Source organism: Cavia porcellus, unplaced genomic scaffold (assembly GCF_034190915.1).
Source record: "Cavia porcellus strain 051 isolate PalLab524CR breed Dunkin Hartley unplaced genomic scaffold, mCavPor4.1 scaffold_5, whole genome shotgun sequence".
Taxonomy (NCBI): domain Eukaryota; kingdom Metazoa; phylum Chordata; class Mammalia; order Rodentia; family Caviidae; genus Cavia; species Cavia porcellus.
The window spans coordinates 25394209-25412469 of record NW_026947488.1 but is presented as its reverse complement, the minus strand read 5'-3'; the positions used below and the strand labels follow the sequence as shown (position 1 = coordinate 25412469).

Sequence of the window (18261 nt, the reverse complement as noted above, 5' to 3'; positions counted from 1 at the left end):
TTTGCTCATGCTGCCACTAGAGGACAAAATCAGCAGCTGGTGGCTAGCTGTTCTTTGGACCTGGTAAAGTTGGAAAACAAGATTTCCTGCTGGTATTGCAAACATCGTGCCCATATGTCCATCATGTTCCTTCTGAGCTGTTTATCACTTGAGGATAGATAGTAAAGCAGTCCTCTCCACAGATACAGATGCAATTACAGACCCATGAGAGACTTTTTCAAGAGGAAATTTGGCATTTTGGTCTCTTAACACCCGCAGTTCCTGGGTGATGAATGTTTGTTAAGTGAACATTGAATATTCCAAGCATATAACAAGGGCTTATTCAGTGTTTGTTCTTTTCTTCCCCTTCCTTGCCAACAGTTATCTGTCTTGAACCTTAAGCCTTTACAATGCATGTCTTAGAGTTTATACTAAAAAAGGGGTAAAATTTTGTTTTGTTTTGTTTGGGACATCGTCTCACTGTGTAGCCCAGGTTGGCCTTGAATTCCAGGTGATCCTGCTGCCTCCGTCACCTGAGTGCTGGGCTTACAGGCACGTGTCACCACACTCAGCAAAAAGGGGTTAAAGCTTAGAAAGGTAGGAAATAAAAAGGAGAAGTGACATATCTTTTTTACCTGTCAGATGAGCCATCTTTAAAAGTATGAAAACCAGTGTCGGCAAAGATGAAACTGTCCTTTCTGCAGGACAGTTTGGCAATGGGGGTCAGAATGTAAAACATGCATATATTAGGAATTATTCCCAAGAAGGTAACCAAATGTGGGCATTGTGTTAGGATAAACTCTGGTAAGCTGTACTTACACAGTTCTTCAGTCTCAGTGGAGTAACTAATCACACCACTTGCCCGTAGCCGGAAGACAGGATCACAGGCCACTTGAAACTATCTGGACTCACACTTCCATGATCATTAACAGGAAGGATAGGAGGAAGGACTGTTGAGAATGAAGGACTGGATTTTAAAGATTCTACCCAGAGCATCACATTTGCTAAGGAAATTGACCAAAGCAAATAAGGCCATGCCCAGTTCAAAGTATGAAAAGGAAAATCCCACCATGTACTTGGGAGGAAAACTTGAGTATTTGTGAACTACCTTAATGACTGATATAGGAGTTAAGAGGTCTGTGTAAAGTGTGCTGCTTCCTGCTGTAGGTGAGAGAAGCCCAACTGCAACTGGCTTAATAAGTAGTGATTAATTTTTCTCATGTGATAGTCCAGAACTAAGTATTCCAGTTGTTCTGGGAAGTCAGCAAGAACCCAGGCCCCTTGTCATCTGTAGCTATGACTTTCATCTTAATATTTACAATATGACTGTTTCACTGCTGGCTGTCACATCTGAGTTTCAGGCAGAAGAATCAGGAACATCAGGAACAGGAGTTCTATCCTGCAGTCTTCATCATCAGCCAGAACTGTCACTGTCACCCCCACTGCACATGAGTGGGAGAGTGCTGATTTGTTATATTTTGTCTATTTTCTTCCTTCCTTCCTTCCTTCCTTCCTTCCTTCCTTCCTTCCTCCCTTCTGGTCTTTTTGAGACAGGGTTCCACTATACAGTTCAGGTTGGCCTTGAACTTACTTCCTAGCCTAGGCTGGCCTCGAACCTGAACTTGCAGTAATCTTCCTGCCTCATCCTGAGTACTGAGATTACAGACATGCATCGTCTAGCTTGTTTGTTTTCTTAAATTGGGGACTTTTGTCCTGAACAAAATTGGGGTAATATAAAATACTAACGGAAATCACCAAATATGAATCTTGAAGAAATGTTTTCTTGAGGTATAATATATACTCAGGAAAGTTTCAAATCTATACTTGATAAATTTTGTGTACATACATCTGTGTAATCACTCAAATCAAGAATATTTCTAGCACTCCAGAAGAATGCCCTTGTCAGACAAAATTCCCTACAAAGGTAACCGCTTTCACATCACTATGATACTCACTGTTTGACTTCTTTTGCTCAACCGAATATTTGTTATTTTTAATTTTATAAAGTTTAGTGTATTTATTTATTTTTAAGATTACGAGTCTTCAGGACAAGTAGTTTAGAAATAAGGATTTTATTTTTTTATTTTCAAATCTATTTTATTTTAAATGCAAAAATAAAACAAAATTTTAAAACATAATAATTAAGGAGTAACAATGGTATATACATTGCTTATTTTATATGTATAGTATAACATATTTAAAATGATAATATATAACAATGAAAATATGTTCTTGATATATTTATTGAGTTTCAAAAAAGGTCACAAAATCTGTTTTACATACCAGAGCCCATTTATGAAAATATATATAAATATCTTGTATGTTCATAGAGAAAAATTTGAGGTAATATTTCTTTATATACTACTATTATTTCTGACCATTCAGATTAATATAGTTTTAACTTTGTGTTCTTCTGTTTTGCTTTAGAATAATTTTAAATTTGGAGAAAAAGTTGCCAGAACAGTATAAACAATGCTTGAATTACCTTAAGTGAAATTCACCAGTTTACATTTTGCCATATTAGCTTTTGTATTTTCCCTGCCAGAATCATTGTAAAATCATTATACTCACTTTATTGCTGTATACTTTTTTTTTTTTGGTACCAAGAATCGAACTCATGACCTTGTGCTTGCCAGGCAAGCACCATGCCACTGGGATATACCCTCAGCCCCCTCCCTACTTTTTAAAACAAGATTTCACTATGTAGTCCTGGCTGGCCTTGAACTCTTTATGTAGCCAAGTCTGGCCTCAAGATCGTCTTGCCTCAGCCTCTTGAGTACAGGGATTATAGGCACATGCCACTGTACTGGGCTATTAGTGATTTTAAGATCAGAAATCAACCACAGACTAATTATGAAAATCAGGGAATTATAATACTGATAGAATACAGAACTCACAGTAGTAATCTATTTTACCAACTATCCCAATGATGTCCTTATGGTGAATTTTTTTTCTAGTGCCAGCATTATATATAATATCTCAGTTTATAAACACTTCTGTTCACAAATGGTTCTGTTTTCAAACAAAAGTGTTCTACAAAATTTTGCTTCCATTCACAAACTCTACATTGGTGACAGATATAGCTAAAATCATCTTCCTTGTAAAAACACAAACACAGCCATATTCCCAAAAGTTATAAAACAAATTAAGTTTGTGAACTAAGATACCACTGTATTGAGGATTTTTTTGGTTTGGGCTTTTTGAGACGATCTTGCTATGTAGTTCAGGCTGGCTTTTGAACTCACTATGTAACCCAGGCCTTGAACTCCTCACAATCCTCCTGCCTCAGCCTCCTGAGTGCTGGAATCATAGGCATGTACCACTTCTCCCGACTATTTGTATCTTTTTAATGATGAGTAGATGGCAGTTTTGTTAAGGAGAAGGAAAAAGGAGCTCAAAACAACTTGCATTAGCAAATCGAGTCCACTGCAACACAGAGTTTACTTTCAAAGCCTGGTTTGCCTGAAGAATCATGGTTTAACCCTTTATTTATATTTCTTGCCATGTTCAGGGCAGCTGTGAAGTCCTGCGACTGATAGACCTTGGAACTTCCCCTTACTATTACAAGTGGATCTGGCAGCACCTGGAGCTGATAGATGACAAACCTCTGAGTGCTCACCTCAATGGTAAGCCAGATGGGCGCCTTAGCTGGCCTGCAGCACTGCAGGGGGCTCCTGGGTCCTGTCCCGGTTCTGCCTCCTAGCTGTAGAGCTTCAGGGCCAGATGGGATGTCTGGCTCGATCCTCTACTAGCTGCAAAAACTGGTCCACAGGCCCTGGCTCCTCACAAACTTCTTCCCTTCCACTCTGCAGGTTCTTCCACGTGGCCACTTACTCCTTGCCTCACACATCCCTGTCCACTCACCCATTTATGCCCAACTCTCTCCTGTTTTCTAGATCTTAGAGTGACTCCTTTCCTCAAAGAGTGATCCCTGACTTCTCACGCTGGCTCAGCATCTCCCATCACTTGTTCTCTGTATCCCATTTAAGTACCCTGTACTTCTCTGCTGTGCAATTTAACTCTACTGAAATCATATTGGATATGAAATGGCTATTAATTATGTCTGTGTTGGTAGAATTTAAGTCCCATAATGGTTTAAGAATGAGGGCCTAGAACTACCTGACTTCTGGCAGGTGTTCAGAATTGAATCACAGAATCAGTGGGTAAACATATTAGCTGCTGTGTATGGTTATAGATTGCTTGGAGCTAAATAGAGCTCCCACTTAGTAACTAGGGAGCTTTCATGAATACTTAGGCTTTCTCAGCCTGGTTTCTTCATTGTGGTTAAGAGGATAAACTCAGGAGCTACATTACTTGAGTTTGAATATCAGTTCCTTTTCTAAGTAGGTCTTTTTTTTTTTTTTTTACTGCGAATCCACTAGAGAAAAAGCCACATCTTATAAACTTTAATATGTTGTGTTTTCATTGTCATGCAGTTGATACTTTTCAACTTCCCTTTGCATTTCTATGATCCATTGGCTATACTCAAACATATTATTTGGTATCTAAACATTTGAGGACTGTCCAGCTACCTTTCTGTCATGGATTTCTGTGATAACGTACTTCATGTAGTTAAATATATTGAAATTTGTTTTGTGACCCAGCATATAATCTTTCTTGCTAGATGCTGTATTTGCATTAGAAAAGAATATGCTGGGGTATAGCATGCTATGAATGTTAAAAAGGTTAAGTTGGTAGATTGTGCTAGTTAAACCATTTACATCCTTTCTGATTTTTTATTTATTGCTCTATCAATTATTAATAGAGTGGGTTGTGGTGGTACACACCTGTAATCCCAGCACTCAGGAGGCTGAGGCAGGAGGATCTACAAGAGTTTGAGGCCACCCTGCACTACAAAGTGAGACCCTGTCTCAAAAAACAAAACAAAACAAAAAAAAACAAAAAGATTGTTAATACAGAGGGTTGCTAAAAATATCTAACCACAACTGTAGATACAAGGGGTGATCAAAAATATGATGAATATTTAAAAATTGTTACAGCAAAAGACATTACCATTAATTCCCCTCAAAATATCCCCCCTCACTTCAAACAATTTATCCCATTATTCTTTTTTTTTCCCTCTTGTGACTTCTGACTCTTCCCCAAAGTTAAAATGACCAAAAGGTAAATATTTTGAATCAATTCAGTACATCAAGGCAGCCATAATAGTGCAACTAAAGACACTCAAGAAAGAGGGTCTCTAAAACTGCTTCAGACTGCTGAGCATGGTGGCGCACACCTGTCATCCCAGCACTTGGGAGGCTGAGGCAGGAGGATTGTTGCAAGTTTGAGAGCAGCCTGGGCAACAAAGTGAGTGTGTGGCCAGCCTGAACTGCATAGTGAGACCCCGTCTCAAAAAAGCAGAAAAAAATGAAAACAAACACACAAAAAAACAACTGCTTCAGACTTCAGAAAGTGGTGGTAATAATGGGATAAGTATGTTTGAAGAAATGAATATTTAATGGCAATGTGTCTTTTACTATAACAATTTTTTTAAAAACACTGTATTTTTCTATCATACCGTGTATATTTTTCCTTCCTTTTTTTTTTTTTTTTTTTTTAAAGACAGGGTCTCACTATGTAGTTTGGGTTGGCTTTAAAGTCACTGTGTAACCCAGGATGCCCTTGAACTCACAACAATCCTCCTGCCTCGGGCGCCTGAGTGCTAAGATTACAAGCCTTCACTACCACCCTCAGCCCTTCCTTGGAATTCTATCAACGTTTTATTTTGTTCTGTTTTTTGGTACTAAGGATTGAAGCCAGAGGGCTCTGTAACATTAAGCTATGTCTCTAGCCCTTTTAATTTTTATTTTAGGTCACTTTAGATTGCTCAAGCTGGGCTCAGTCTTGCAGTCCTCCTGCCTCCGTCACCCAGAGTGCTGGGAATATAGGTATTTACCACTACACTGGCTTCGAAGCTGTTTTATTAGGGAATACACAGATGTTTAGGATTGAACTCTTCATCCTGACTGGGGATTTCACTTAGCAGTTTAAGCTCCTGCACACACACACACACACACACACACACACACACACACACACACACACGATGAGCCAAGGTTGTGAGTTTGATCCCCAGTAACCGCCCCCCCCAAAAAAAGAAAGACGGCCTGAGAGTATCCCTTGAACTCACCATATAGCTCAGGTTCACCTTGAACTTACGGTGATTCTCCTGCCTCAGCCGTCCAAGTGCTGGGATTACAAGTATGTGCCACCATACCTGTTTTCTGATATTAATTTAATTACTCATTTTGATTTAATTTATATTCATTTTGATTAGGAATATGTTTTTCTATCCTATTATGTTTGTTCCATTTGTGTGTTTATGTTTAAAATGGGCTTCACGGGGCTGGGGATTTAGCTCAACAGCATAAGCGCCTGCCTTACAAGCAGGCAGTCGTGAGTTCGATCCCTGGTACCAATAAAAAGGAAAAAGACAAAAAAAAAATTTAAAAAAATAAAAAAATAAAAAAAATAAAATGGGCTTCATGCAATATCATTGGTTTCAAGGGTTCTGGTCTCCTTCCAAAGGTGGTTTCTAGGTTCTTGTCTTTTTTTTTCTTTTTATATATATCAGGAATTGAACTCAGGATCTTGTGCTTGTACTTATGCGGCTGAGCCATATCCCCAATCTGGTTCTTTTTATCTTGAATAAGAATTGGATAAAAGTACAAAATGTAGCAAGGTTTGATGTTTATTAAAGATAGGAAAAGAAACACACTCCACAGAAATGAGTTTGGGCCAAATAAAAGTAGTAAAAAAAAGTGCACTTAACAGCATGAAAATGGACTACTGCAGAAGAGAGAGTGCAGGAGCGCTGAGCTCCCTGGTGGCTGTTCTTTAGTGTCTCCCATTCCTCAGTCTGACCTCAGGTCCAGGCTGTTTTGTTAAATACTTGCTGAGTTCTCATGAGAAAGACTGAAGAAACACTCTCTGATTAGCTTCATGTATAGGGCTTCCAGAACTGTCCTACACTTGTGTCCTGGAACTTGTAATTACAGATCACTCCCCACTTCCCCAGCCATAAGCTCCTGCCTTAAAGCTAGGCATAGTGGTGCATGTTGGTAATCCTTGCACTCCAGAGCCTGAGGTTGGAGAATCACCATGAGTTCCAGGATATCCTGGGTTACATAGTGAATTCAAGGCCAGCCTGGAGTCCATAGAGACACCTTGTCTCAAAAAAAAAAAAAAAAAAAAAAAAGTAAAATGGGCTTTAGCTAGGAGTGGTGGCACATTCCTGTAATCCCAGAATTCTGGAAGGTTTAGGCAGGAGAATCAAAAGTGAGCCCTGCTTGGGCAATTTAGCAAGGACTTTTCTCAGAATAACAAAAATTAAAAAGAACTGGGGATGTTGCTTAGTTCAAAGGCCCCAGATTTAACCCCCAGGGTCTTATGAATACTAGACAAGCATATTACCATTAAGCTACATCCCCAGTCCTTTCTCTAATTTTTAAATTTTGAGATAAAGTTATGTTATGTAGGTGTTATGGTTTGATAACTAGTGGTCAATTTAACGCCAGCTGGATTACATCAGCATGCATTGAGAGAAGATGCTCCACCTGAGGAGGGTTGCCAGGATAAATAGGTGGAGAAGAAGAGAGGTGTGGAGAGGGATTGAGGCGTTATGGAGGCATTGTTGGTTCTCCTACGAGTTGCTGTCTGAGCTGTTGGTTCTCCTGGAGAAGCTTTGGTCTTCACATCGAGCATTGCTTCCTGGCTCCGGAGGGGAAGACATGTGCTGCTTGGTCTCCAGGATGAACTCGTCACGCTGCTTCCTGGCACGTACCCAACTGTGCTTGTCGTCGGAGGAGCTCGGGGCGTCCATGTTGCTGAGGACAGCTATGGTTCCATTCAGGACAGCCCCGCTCTTTGTTGTGAGTGTGACTTCTCGGCTCCAGTGTAGAACTCTCATCCCACTAGCACAGCTCCTTCATCCTGCTGGCATAGACTTTCTGGCTTCCACCGCTGACCCTTGGGTCTTCCTGGCACGAATCCGTAAAAGAAACTGGCGTGAGTCCTTTTGGGCCCTGGACTTCCAGTTGGGCTCGTGGAGGCATTGTCCTGAGCTCTAGGTTTTTATCTGGACTCATGTGGGACATTGCCGTGGGGTTTAGGCTCTTGACTTATATAATCTATGTCGTTGGTGTAGCGGATAGATTTCCTGCATTCTTCTGTATTAACTTCCGGTGACCATTATAAAAATATTATAAACTCCATGTCCTGATCTGAATTGTTCTCTGTGTACAACCCCAGACTACAACAGTAGGTAAGGCTGGCTTTGAACTCACTATGTGGTCTGGCCGACTTTGAACTTGTGATCCTCCCACCTTAGCTTCCTGAGTACCTGGGACTACAGGTAACTACACCTGCATCTGGTTAAAGTGGGTTTTTAAAATTTTTTTCTATTTCCTCTTTTGTTTTGGTAAGACAGGGTTTGTTGTATAGTTCAGGCCAGTCTTGAATTCAGTTTTCCAGCCTTAGCTGCTCAAGTGCTGAGATTGCAGGTATGCACCACAATGTCTAGCCAAAATGCTTTCTTACAAATGGGGGATGGTGGTGCAGGCCTATTTTCCTAGCACTCTGGGCAACTGAGGCAGGAGAAATCCAAATATGAGTCTAGTGTGAGAAATTTAGCCACCTAGTGAGACACTGTTTCAAAACTTAAAAAGTTACATACCTAGTGGGGGAAGAGGCAGAACACATCTCTGAGGGGGGCCCTGGGTTCCTCAAGTACCAAAAAAGGTTGGGGAGAGGTCAATATGTTTTTGGATCTTGCTTTATTTTTACTTTTTAAATCCATTTGGACAGTTTCTGCCTTTGTATTGAGATGTCTAGACCATTTATATTTAACATTATTATTGATTGTGGTTGGGTTTTAGTCTACCATTTTGCTATTTATTTTTTATTGTTCCACAATCTTCCTTTTACTTTTTCCTCTGCCTTATGATTATTTTGTATGATTGTATTTTATCTTATTTCTTAGCTTATTTGCTGTTTCTTTGTTGTGTTATTTTGATGATTGTTTTATGTTTTTTTGTATATTTAACTTAGCACAGTCTACCTACAAGTGATATCCTACTGCTTCGCATATGGAATCAGAACCTTTCACAGTATATTTCCATTTCTTTCCTGTAAGATATGGTGTCATGGTCAGACATCCTACTTTCATATGTTAAAAACCTTAAAGTATGTAGTTATTACTTTTCTTTTAAACAATCATTTAAAAATATTTTTAAGTAATAAGAAAATTTTTCTTAAAATTAAAAAAAAGTTTGGGGGGGGGGTCTTTTTGAGACAGGGTTTCACTGTGCTGGCTTTGAATTCACTACATTGCCCAGGCTGGCCTCAAACTCACCATGATATTCTTGCCTCAACTTCCTGAGTGCTGGAATTACAGGTGTGCACCACTATGCCCCACAGAAAAGTCTTTTTTATTAACCTCTACATGGTTATCATTTTTAAAATGATCTTTATTTCTTTGTGTGGATCCAGATTTTCATGAAGTGCTATTTTCTTCTTCCTGAAGTACTTTCTTTAATATTTCATATGTTCACACTTCTTGGAGAATTCTTTCTTTTTTTTTTTTTTTTTTTTCTTTTTCCTTTTTGAGACAGGGTCTCATTTTGCAATCCAGGTAAGCCTTGAACTGACTAGGTAGCCCCAGTTGGTCGTGAACTCTGTGGCAGTCATCCTGTCTCAGCTCCCTGAAATGTTAGGATCATAGGCCTGTGCCACCACACCTGGCCTTATTTTCATTTTTAAAACAATTTTTTGCTAAGTTAAGTGTAGAATTCTAGCTTAACAGATTTTTTTCTTTCAATATTTCAAAGATGTTGCATTAATCTGTGTTTCCCAGTTTGCACTGTTATTAACAAAAAGTCTAAACCATTCTCTTTCTCTTTCTTTTCTTTTCTGTTTTATTCTGTTCTTTCTATGGTACTGGAAACTGAAGCTAGGCCTTTACACTGAGCTGTATCAACAGCCATTTTTTATTTTTTATTTTGAGACAGCCTCTTGCTGAATTATTAAACTGGTCAGGTTAGGTTCAAATTTATGGTCCTTCTGCCTCAGCCTGCAGGCATGCACCATCATAACATTCTTGTTTTTCATAAGCTCTTTGAATAACTTTGAAAATAAGATACAAAAATTACAACAGATATAATGGAAGGAGAAGAAACTGCTCAAAGGGAAATCATATTGTTCGATCAATTTTGCATGTCTGTATCTGGTGACTTGAGCAACTATTTTGAAAATTACAATATGCTATGTAACAACCATTGTTAAATTCCTATCATCGTGTTTTGAAATCCTGTATCACTATTGTTTTTTGTTGTTGCTGTTGTAGTGGTAGTTTGGCTTTTGTTGTTTTTTTGATTGTTTGCTTGATGGCTCTTTGTTTTTTCTATGCTTTTTTTCTATTTAAAATAATAAAAAATAAAAGAAACATGACTAAAACTATACCAAGCCATAACAAACTCAAATTACTTAAAATTATGATAAAAAGAAACAATTTAGACCAGTCAGAGTAAAAAGCCACAATTTGTTAAGAAGATATACAAAGTTATGTGAGTCTGATTTATTTCACTTAAGAGTATGGTCTCTAGTTGCATCCATTTACCTGTAAAAGCCTCGAGTTTATTCTTCTTTATAACTGAGTAGCACTCCATTGTATAAAAATACTGCATCTTTTTTATCCATTACTTGGTTAATGGACATTTGGGTTGTTTCCAAGATCTGGCTACTATAAATTGTGTGGTGCCATATGCCTGTAATCCCAGAACTCCGGAGGCTAAAATAGGAGGATCATTGTGAGTTCAAGACCAACCTGGATTCAGAGTGAGCTCAAGGCCAGCCTGAACTGCACAGTGAGATCCTGTCTCAAGAAAGACCAAAAACAAAACAAAACAAAACAAAAAACAAAAACCCTGAAAAGCAAAACAAATTGTGCAGTTACAAAATATGGGTGCATCCTGCCTTGCAAGTAGGCAGTCGTGAGTTCGATCCCTGGTACCAATCAAAAGGAAAAAGACAAAAAAAGAAAAGAAAAAAAAATATGGGTGCATATATTTTGCTGAGATATGATGCTTTCAGTTCTTCTGTGAAAATACACAGAAGAGGTATAGCTGGTTTGAATAGAATCTCTAATTCTAGTTTTTTGAGGAATCTCAACACAGATTTCTACAGTGCTGTTACCGTCTACACTCCCACCAACAATGTAAAAGTTTCCTTTTTCCCCACCGCCCCTCCAGCATTTGTTATTTGTTGATTTCTTGGTGTTAGCCATTCTTTCTGGAGTGAAGTAGAACTTCAGTATTGTTTTCATTAACATTTCTTGAATGACCAGTGATGACGAACATTTTTTCATATATTTATTTGTCATTTGTATTTCCTCATCTGAGAATTGTGTATTCATCTCAGATGCCTATTTTTGGATTGAATCTTTGAATTTGGTGAGGGTCCAAGTTTTTTCAGTTTTTCATATGTTCCAAAAAGAATTCCTTTGTCAGAGTTGGCAAAAATCTCTTCCCAACCCATGAGTTTCTTTTCACTCTGTTGGTGATTTCATTGAGTGTGCAAAACTTTTTTAATAAAATAAAATTGGGCTGGGGATTTAGCTCAATGGCATAAGCACCTGCCTGGCAAGTGTGAGATCATGAGTTTGTTTTCCAGTACCAAAATAAAATAAAATAAGATCCTATTTTTAATTCTGGAAGTATTTCCTGTGCAATTTGGTTTTTGTTCATGAGCTCTCTGCCTACCCCTATGTCTTTGAGATTTCTACCTGTTTGTCCTCCAGTAGATTTAGTGTTTCTGTCTTAATATTTAGATATTTGATCCGTTTTGACTTTAGTGCATGGTGATAGGCATGGGTCTAATGTAAGTCTTTGGTATGTAGAAAATCAGTCTTTCCAGCACCACTTATTGAATTTGTTTGGCCCTTTGTCAAAGATAAGTGGCTGAGTGTGTTTGTGGTTGTGTCTATGTCTTTTATTCTGTTCCACTGATCCCCAGGTCTGTTTATTTGCCAGTACCATTCTGATTTTATTTATTTATTTATTTATTTGTGTGTGTGTGTGTGTGTGTGTGTGTGTGTGTGTGTGTGTGTGTGTGTGATGGGAGCTGAAAGATCAGTGTCTCAGAATGAGCAAAGACCCATATACTCCAAAACAGCCACTATTTATTGTATGTGTACAATGCAATGGAATATATATAATATATGGTATATATATAGCAGAAGATTCAGAGGTCAGTAACTCATCAGGCAGTGGATAATTTTGTGATGTCTCAAGAGGGCAGGGATGATTTTATGCTAAGAAAGATGTTGCTCTGGAGTCGTCTTTTTCATCTTAATAGTCTTAGTTTAGTTTTAGAGGGTAGAAGAGGCTGGCCTATCCCAAGAATTAATGGGAAGTCTCAAATGAATGATACTATAATCTAAGCCTCCATTTATCCTTCAGGGAAGTTTGCAAAATTAACCCTTGCGAATTTATGATCTCCAGTATATCCCCCTTTTTGTTTTTGTAATAGCAGCAGTTAGGATTTCTTACAGACATTATTGTAATTTATTCTTAGTTGTCAATTACTGAGATAGTTGGAAACTGCCTAGAGATTGGAGCCTCTTCCTTTATCTAACTTATTATGACATATCTGCTTATACTTTCCTGCCAAATGTTCAAGACCAAGTTAAACTGAGACCTGCAAGAGTTAAAATTAACTTCTTGCTAACTATCACGCTCAGTTAAGTCCCTTCAGGATTTGCCTTGGAACCATAGAGAGTGCCTCTCAGTTCTTGACAGTGTTGGCCATCAGGATGTCATGGCCATTGCTTTACCAAGTTGGTTTTTGTGAAAGCTTGGGAGATTTTTCTTCTCCTAGTGACTCTCTTTAGAAATATTACATATTGTAGATCACACATTTTTGTGGTCCTATAATCTTGAGTAGAAGACCAAGGACTCTCAGAATTATAGGATGTCACTACAGAAGTTCTCTTGTATCCTGGGTCCTCATTGACCTTAGAGGGCTGGAGCCAAAATATTGGCTGCCCTCTTAGCCCATCTATCTTTCTAGTTTTTGGTCCCTAAACCTCAGTTATTCAACATCCAGAAGAACAGATTGATAGCATTACAGTGTAATAAGTCAATAAGCTTAACATTACTACCTTCTCTGAATATCAAGCACCTTAGAACATAAAATACAACCATTATTTTTATCAATCATGGATGCTATAATATTTAAATCTGTATAGAATGTTAACAGTTACATATTTCAAACAGAAAATTAGAAATCAAAACTATACATAATATTATAGTGTAACAATTATGATATTTTATTTTTGTTTTGTTTTGTTTTATACCAGGGATTGAACTCATGACCTTGCACTTGCCAGGCAGGCGCTTGTGCCACTGAGCTAAATCCCTGGCCAATTATGACATTTTGTAGCAACCTGAATTTCCATTTTGATATAAAATACGCCTTTTGGTCAGTCATTCCTATCTAATAAATAAAAAGCTTTTACTTAACTTGTAGACCTTTGGGGAGATGTACATCACATAAGTTTTTGTTAAAGGCAGAGGTCTGAATCTGAAAGAAAGTCTATCCACTGTAAACAATTCCTGTTTTATATTTTGGAAGACCATAAATCTGAAGGCATGAATACATTTAATTCAACACAGGAACAACAGTCAATTGTCACAACCATATGAAGACCTTGATTTCTTAATTTAGTCTGTAACAAGAGCATCTTTTATGAAAAACCTTACGTGTTACTTTTAGAAAATTTAACTTTTTGATGATAACCAGTGTAAACATTACAATAACATTTTTTTTGTCTTTTTCCTTTTTATCGGTACCAGGGATCGAACTCACGACTGCCTGCTTGCAAGGCAGACGCTTATGCCGCTGAGCTAAATCCCCATCCCCTTACAATAACATTTTAACATTTATTAGGGTGTTTCTCAAAAAGCTATGGAGATTATTAGGATCTCCTATTAATTAACAAGGACTGAAAAGTGACTTTATCTAGGCAGCTGGTCTTTATTAACCAAAAGGATATCCTGTCCAATAGTCTCTCCATACCCCAAAGGATTTTTAATTATCTTTTTTTCTTGTCCAAACTCAAATTACATTTATTCAAATACAGTCATACAGCTTCAAGAATATCATTGTATCCCTCCGAATTGTTTATCTTAATAAAGCTTTGGTGACTTATGAAAACCCAGTCACAACATTTAACATAGTATTTCTGAACAATGAGAGACTCTCAAGTCATGATACATAAATAACAGTATACATTAAATTTATATAACCATTTATAGCATCATTTTGACCAGCTGGCAACTCAGGTGGAAGCATGCCTTTAGATCTATAACCCATGTTAGATTTTGAACAAATGATTCAAAAATGCAAAAGAAAAAGAAGAAAAATTGTTGAGTTCAAATAAAAAAAGCTGCTTATGGATATGACAAACAAAGAAACATACATAGATGATCTGTACAGATTAGACAGACATAGAAACACATATACAGCTTAACAGACAAATTCCTTACGAAATTAGAGTATACTCAAAATATATTTGGTCAGTTTGAATTACAATGACTCTATTACAGGTTTTACATTTGTAAGCATAAATAAATTAGAATCTTTTTGTAAGTTAATTAACAGAGATCTCTTTTAATAAGAATCAGAAAGAATAACTTTTTACACCTTCCACTTGCCCTTTGGACATCCCCAACTTCCTTGCCTTTGTTGCCCAGGATTGCCTTTACTATTCTAGGTCTCTTCTGATTCCAGATGAATTTTAATGCTGTTTTTTTCTAGATCTGTGAGGTATGTGTTGTAGTCAGAGGTTGTGCAGAGAACAATGAGAATCAGGACCTGGGGTTTATAATATTATTTTTATAATGGTCACCGGGAGTTAACACAAGAAAACGCAGGAAATCTATCCACAACACCAAAAACATAGATTATTTAGTCAGGGCCTAAATCCCACAGCAATGTCTCACATGGGTCCAGATGAAAACCCAGAGCTCATGACAATGCTTCCCACAAGTCCAACTGGAGGTTCAGAGCCCACAAGAAAGACTCACACCAGGAATCCATGCCAGGAAGGCCCAAAGGTCAGCAGTGGAAGCCAGAAAGTCCATGCCAGCGGGGTGAAGGAGCTGTGCTGGTAGGACGAGGGTTTTATGCTGGAGCAGTGAAGTCACACTCACAACAAAGACCAGGGCTGCCCTGAAAGGCACCACAGCCATCCTTAGCAACACGGAGGTCCTGAGCTCCTCTGCTGACAATCACAGTTGGGTACATGCCTGGAAGCCAGTGGACGAGTTCATCTTGGAGACCAAGTGGCACACGTCTTCCCCTCCGGAGCCAGGGAGCAATGCTCGATGTGAGGAGCTTCTCCAGGAGAACCAACAGCTCAGACAGCAACTCATAGGAGAACCCACAATGTCTCAGTGCCTCAACACAACAATGCATTAACACCTTCCTTCTCCTTTTCCACCTCTTTATTTATGCTGGCAACTTTCCTCAGGTGGAGCATCTATGCTCAGTGCTATGCTGATGTAGTCTAGCTGGCATTAAGTTGACCACCAGTTCTTAATCCGTAACAGTATGCTAATAGTATTTTGATTAGTATTGCATTAAATCTGAATAGCAGTTTTGGGAGTATGGCTACTGTTTTTAAATGGTAGGAAAAGAAAAAGGCTCTGCAAAACAAGTTTGAGCCAAGTAAAAGTAGGAAAAGAAGATGGACCACCATGGAGAGGGAACATGGTGATCTATTTGGTTTCTTTGTTTGGGGTTCATTTAATTTCTTGGATCTTTGGATTTATAATTTAAAAGTCAGATCGAGAGTTTGTTGGCTATTATTTTTCAATTCTTTTTCATTATCTTCCTCTCTTCTGCTTTGGACTGCTTGAAGGTTTTCCACAGTGATACTGTTTATTTTTACTCTTCTATGATTTTGGGTAGTTTCTATTGTGCTTTCAAGTCTACTACTTTCTCTAGCATTTTTAAATCTATTAATACAGACTGACTTCCGGGAGAACATTGCGAACAGATAGCAGCAGCTACAAAGGCTTTCTGAAAGACCCAGCTTAGAATCCAGGAATGGTGCGGAGAAAGGAATCATAAGCAAGTGGAGATATGCCCTGCTGACCCAAGAATGAACTGGGCTGAGAGAAACCAACTGGGGATGCAACCCTGGTGCTATAACAGGAACAGAAAAGCCTCAGTGTGAAAGCTGGAGCCTGCGCTATTGGAAGCCATGATTTGGGTTTCCTGCCACTGCCGCTGCGTCTGCATCAGCCCGGCAGGGAGAGAGACGCAGGAAAGTTCTGAGAACGGGAATCAGTGAACGGAGTTGAAAGCAGAACGGGCGGGGAGCTGTGCATTGACCTGCGGTGAGTGAGAGAAACTGGGACTCTTCCACAGTCTAGGAGACTCCAACAGAGGACATTCTGGGACCAGGCAGACTTGCGGGAACAGGGCGCTGCAGTGACTTCAGTCATGTATCCCCCTCTCAAGCAGGAGTGGTGAGCAGTGCCTAGCTTATGTGACGCTGCTGGCTGAGACCCAGTAGGCTAGCACAGCCCAGGTCCCAGCGCCTGAAGGTAGATTGACAAGGAGGGGCGGGCCCCGCATAGGCTGCCTGGTCTGCAACTTCCTGGTGTGCTGCAGTGGGTGGGAACACCCAGCCTACGCAATTCAATCAGACTGTGTTGACAGAGAAGGAAGCTGGGCCTCCAATATACACTTGCATATATAAGGAACAAAGAATATGGGAAGAGGCAGCAACAAGAAAGGCTCCTCGGCCCCCAATCCTGAGAAAGAGGCAATAGCAAACACAGCACCAATAGATATAAAGCGCTATCTCCAGAGCATCATAGACAAGTTCAGGAATGAAGTTATTAATGACCTGAAGCTAGACATAAGCAGAATAGTTAGAGAAATGCTAAGCACCACCCAAGAAAAAACAGATGGTGGAATGGAAGAACAGAAAAAAAGAGGAGAATTGTTTGATGGAGAAAATAGAGAAAGCATAGAATACGTGAAGCAGGTTCAAAGAGATTACCAGGAAACTAAAAACTCTATCGAAAACTGGTATAACAGCTTGAAAGAAACTAAGGACAGACTATCTGAACTGGAGGGCAGATTTGTAATATGGGAGCATGAAACAAAAAACTTCTTAAAAATAACAAATAAACAAACAGCAATAATACAAAGACTAGAAGATGATAAGAGGATCTATAACTTAAGAATTAAGAACATAAAAGAAGAAGTAGGGACACAAACTAATGAACTACAAAAGCTACTCACAGAAATAATCCAGGAGAATTTTCCTAATTTAGCAAAAGGTAAAGACACTCAGTTGTATGAAGCATACAGGACCCCAGCCACCTACAACCCAAACAGAGCAACACCCAGGCCTATAGTAATTAAAATTCCAGAAATCCAATACAAGAATAGAATATTAAAAGCCATCAGAGACAAGAAACAGATCACTTACAAGGGAACACCCATCAGAATTACAGCAGATTACTCGGCACAAACCATCAAATGACGAAGAGCATGGGGGGAAATAATTCAAGCTTTGAAAGATAATAATCTCCAGCCAAGATTGATATATCCTGCACAGCTATCCCTGGAAATTGATGGAAAAACAAGGTGCTTCCAGGATAAAGAGGAACTAGGGGAATATGCAACCACCAATTCAACTCTACAGAGAATACTGCAGGATATTCTAAAAAAGAAAAATACAAAGAATCCAGAAATAGTGGCAGAGAGGCCACAATGAATGGAGCAGAAAATAAAATGAAGAAGACAAACTGACAACTAATGACAGAAAAAGAGCTCAACAGAAATGAGGCAGAGAAGACTGGATGATAGGAACAGCTATTTTGGAGAAAATGACATCTTAATAGATAATACTGATTTAGTATCATCTTGTTTTGAAGTCTCATCAAGCTTTTGTTCTGTCTCCATTGGTCTAAACAGGTTGTATCTTATTGGATTTTATTATATATGACAGTATAAGCAAAAACTTTTATAGACAAGGAGATTATACAGAAACCATTGTTCATTTTCTGTTAGTTGATTCTAAATACCCTGTAATACTGTCTTTCTCTTAAATGGTTTTACATTGTTTTGATATATTTGATGCTACAGTATACGAAGTTATACTCAAAGATTTCAAGGAAAGAGACACTATGGTAACTACTTTTATGTCGGAATTATCTTGTGGTGAAACACTATTCTGCTTAAATGGTTATGTTTTGATTG

At 38.6% G+C, this 18261-nt stretch overlaps 1 protein-coding gene across 2 annotated transcripts in view; it reads left to right on the top strand.

The window, feature by feature from the left end:
• The window catches only part of Cnbd2 (cyclic nucleotide binding domain containing 2), a 73552-nt gene that overhangs the window by 35895 nt on the left and 19396 nt on the right, over nucleotides 1-18261 (top strand). For both annotated transcript variants that reach the window (XM_063248437.1, XM_063248438.1), the window contains exon 9: nucleotides 3491-3605. In XM_063248437.1, coding sequence (XP_063104507.1) covers nucleotides 3491-3605 — 115 coding nt within the window. The remainder of the gene's footprint in view (nucleotides 1-3490; nucleotides 3606-18261) is intronic.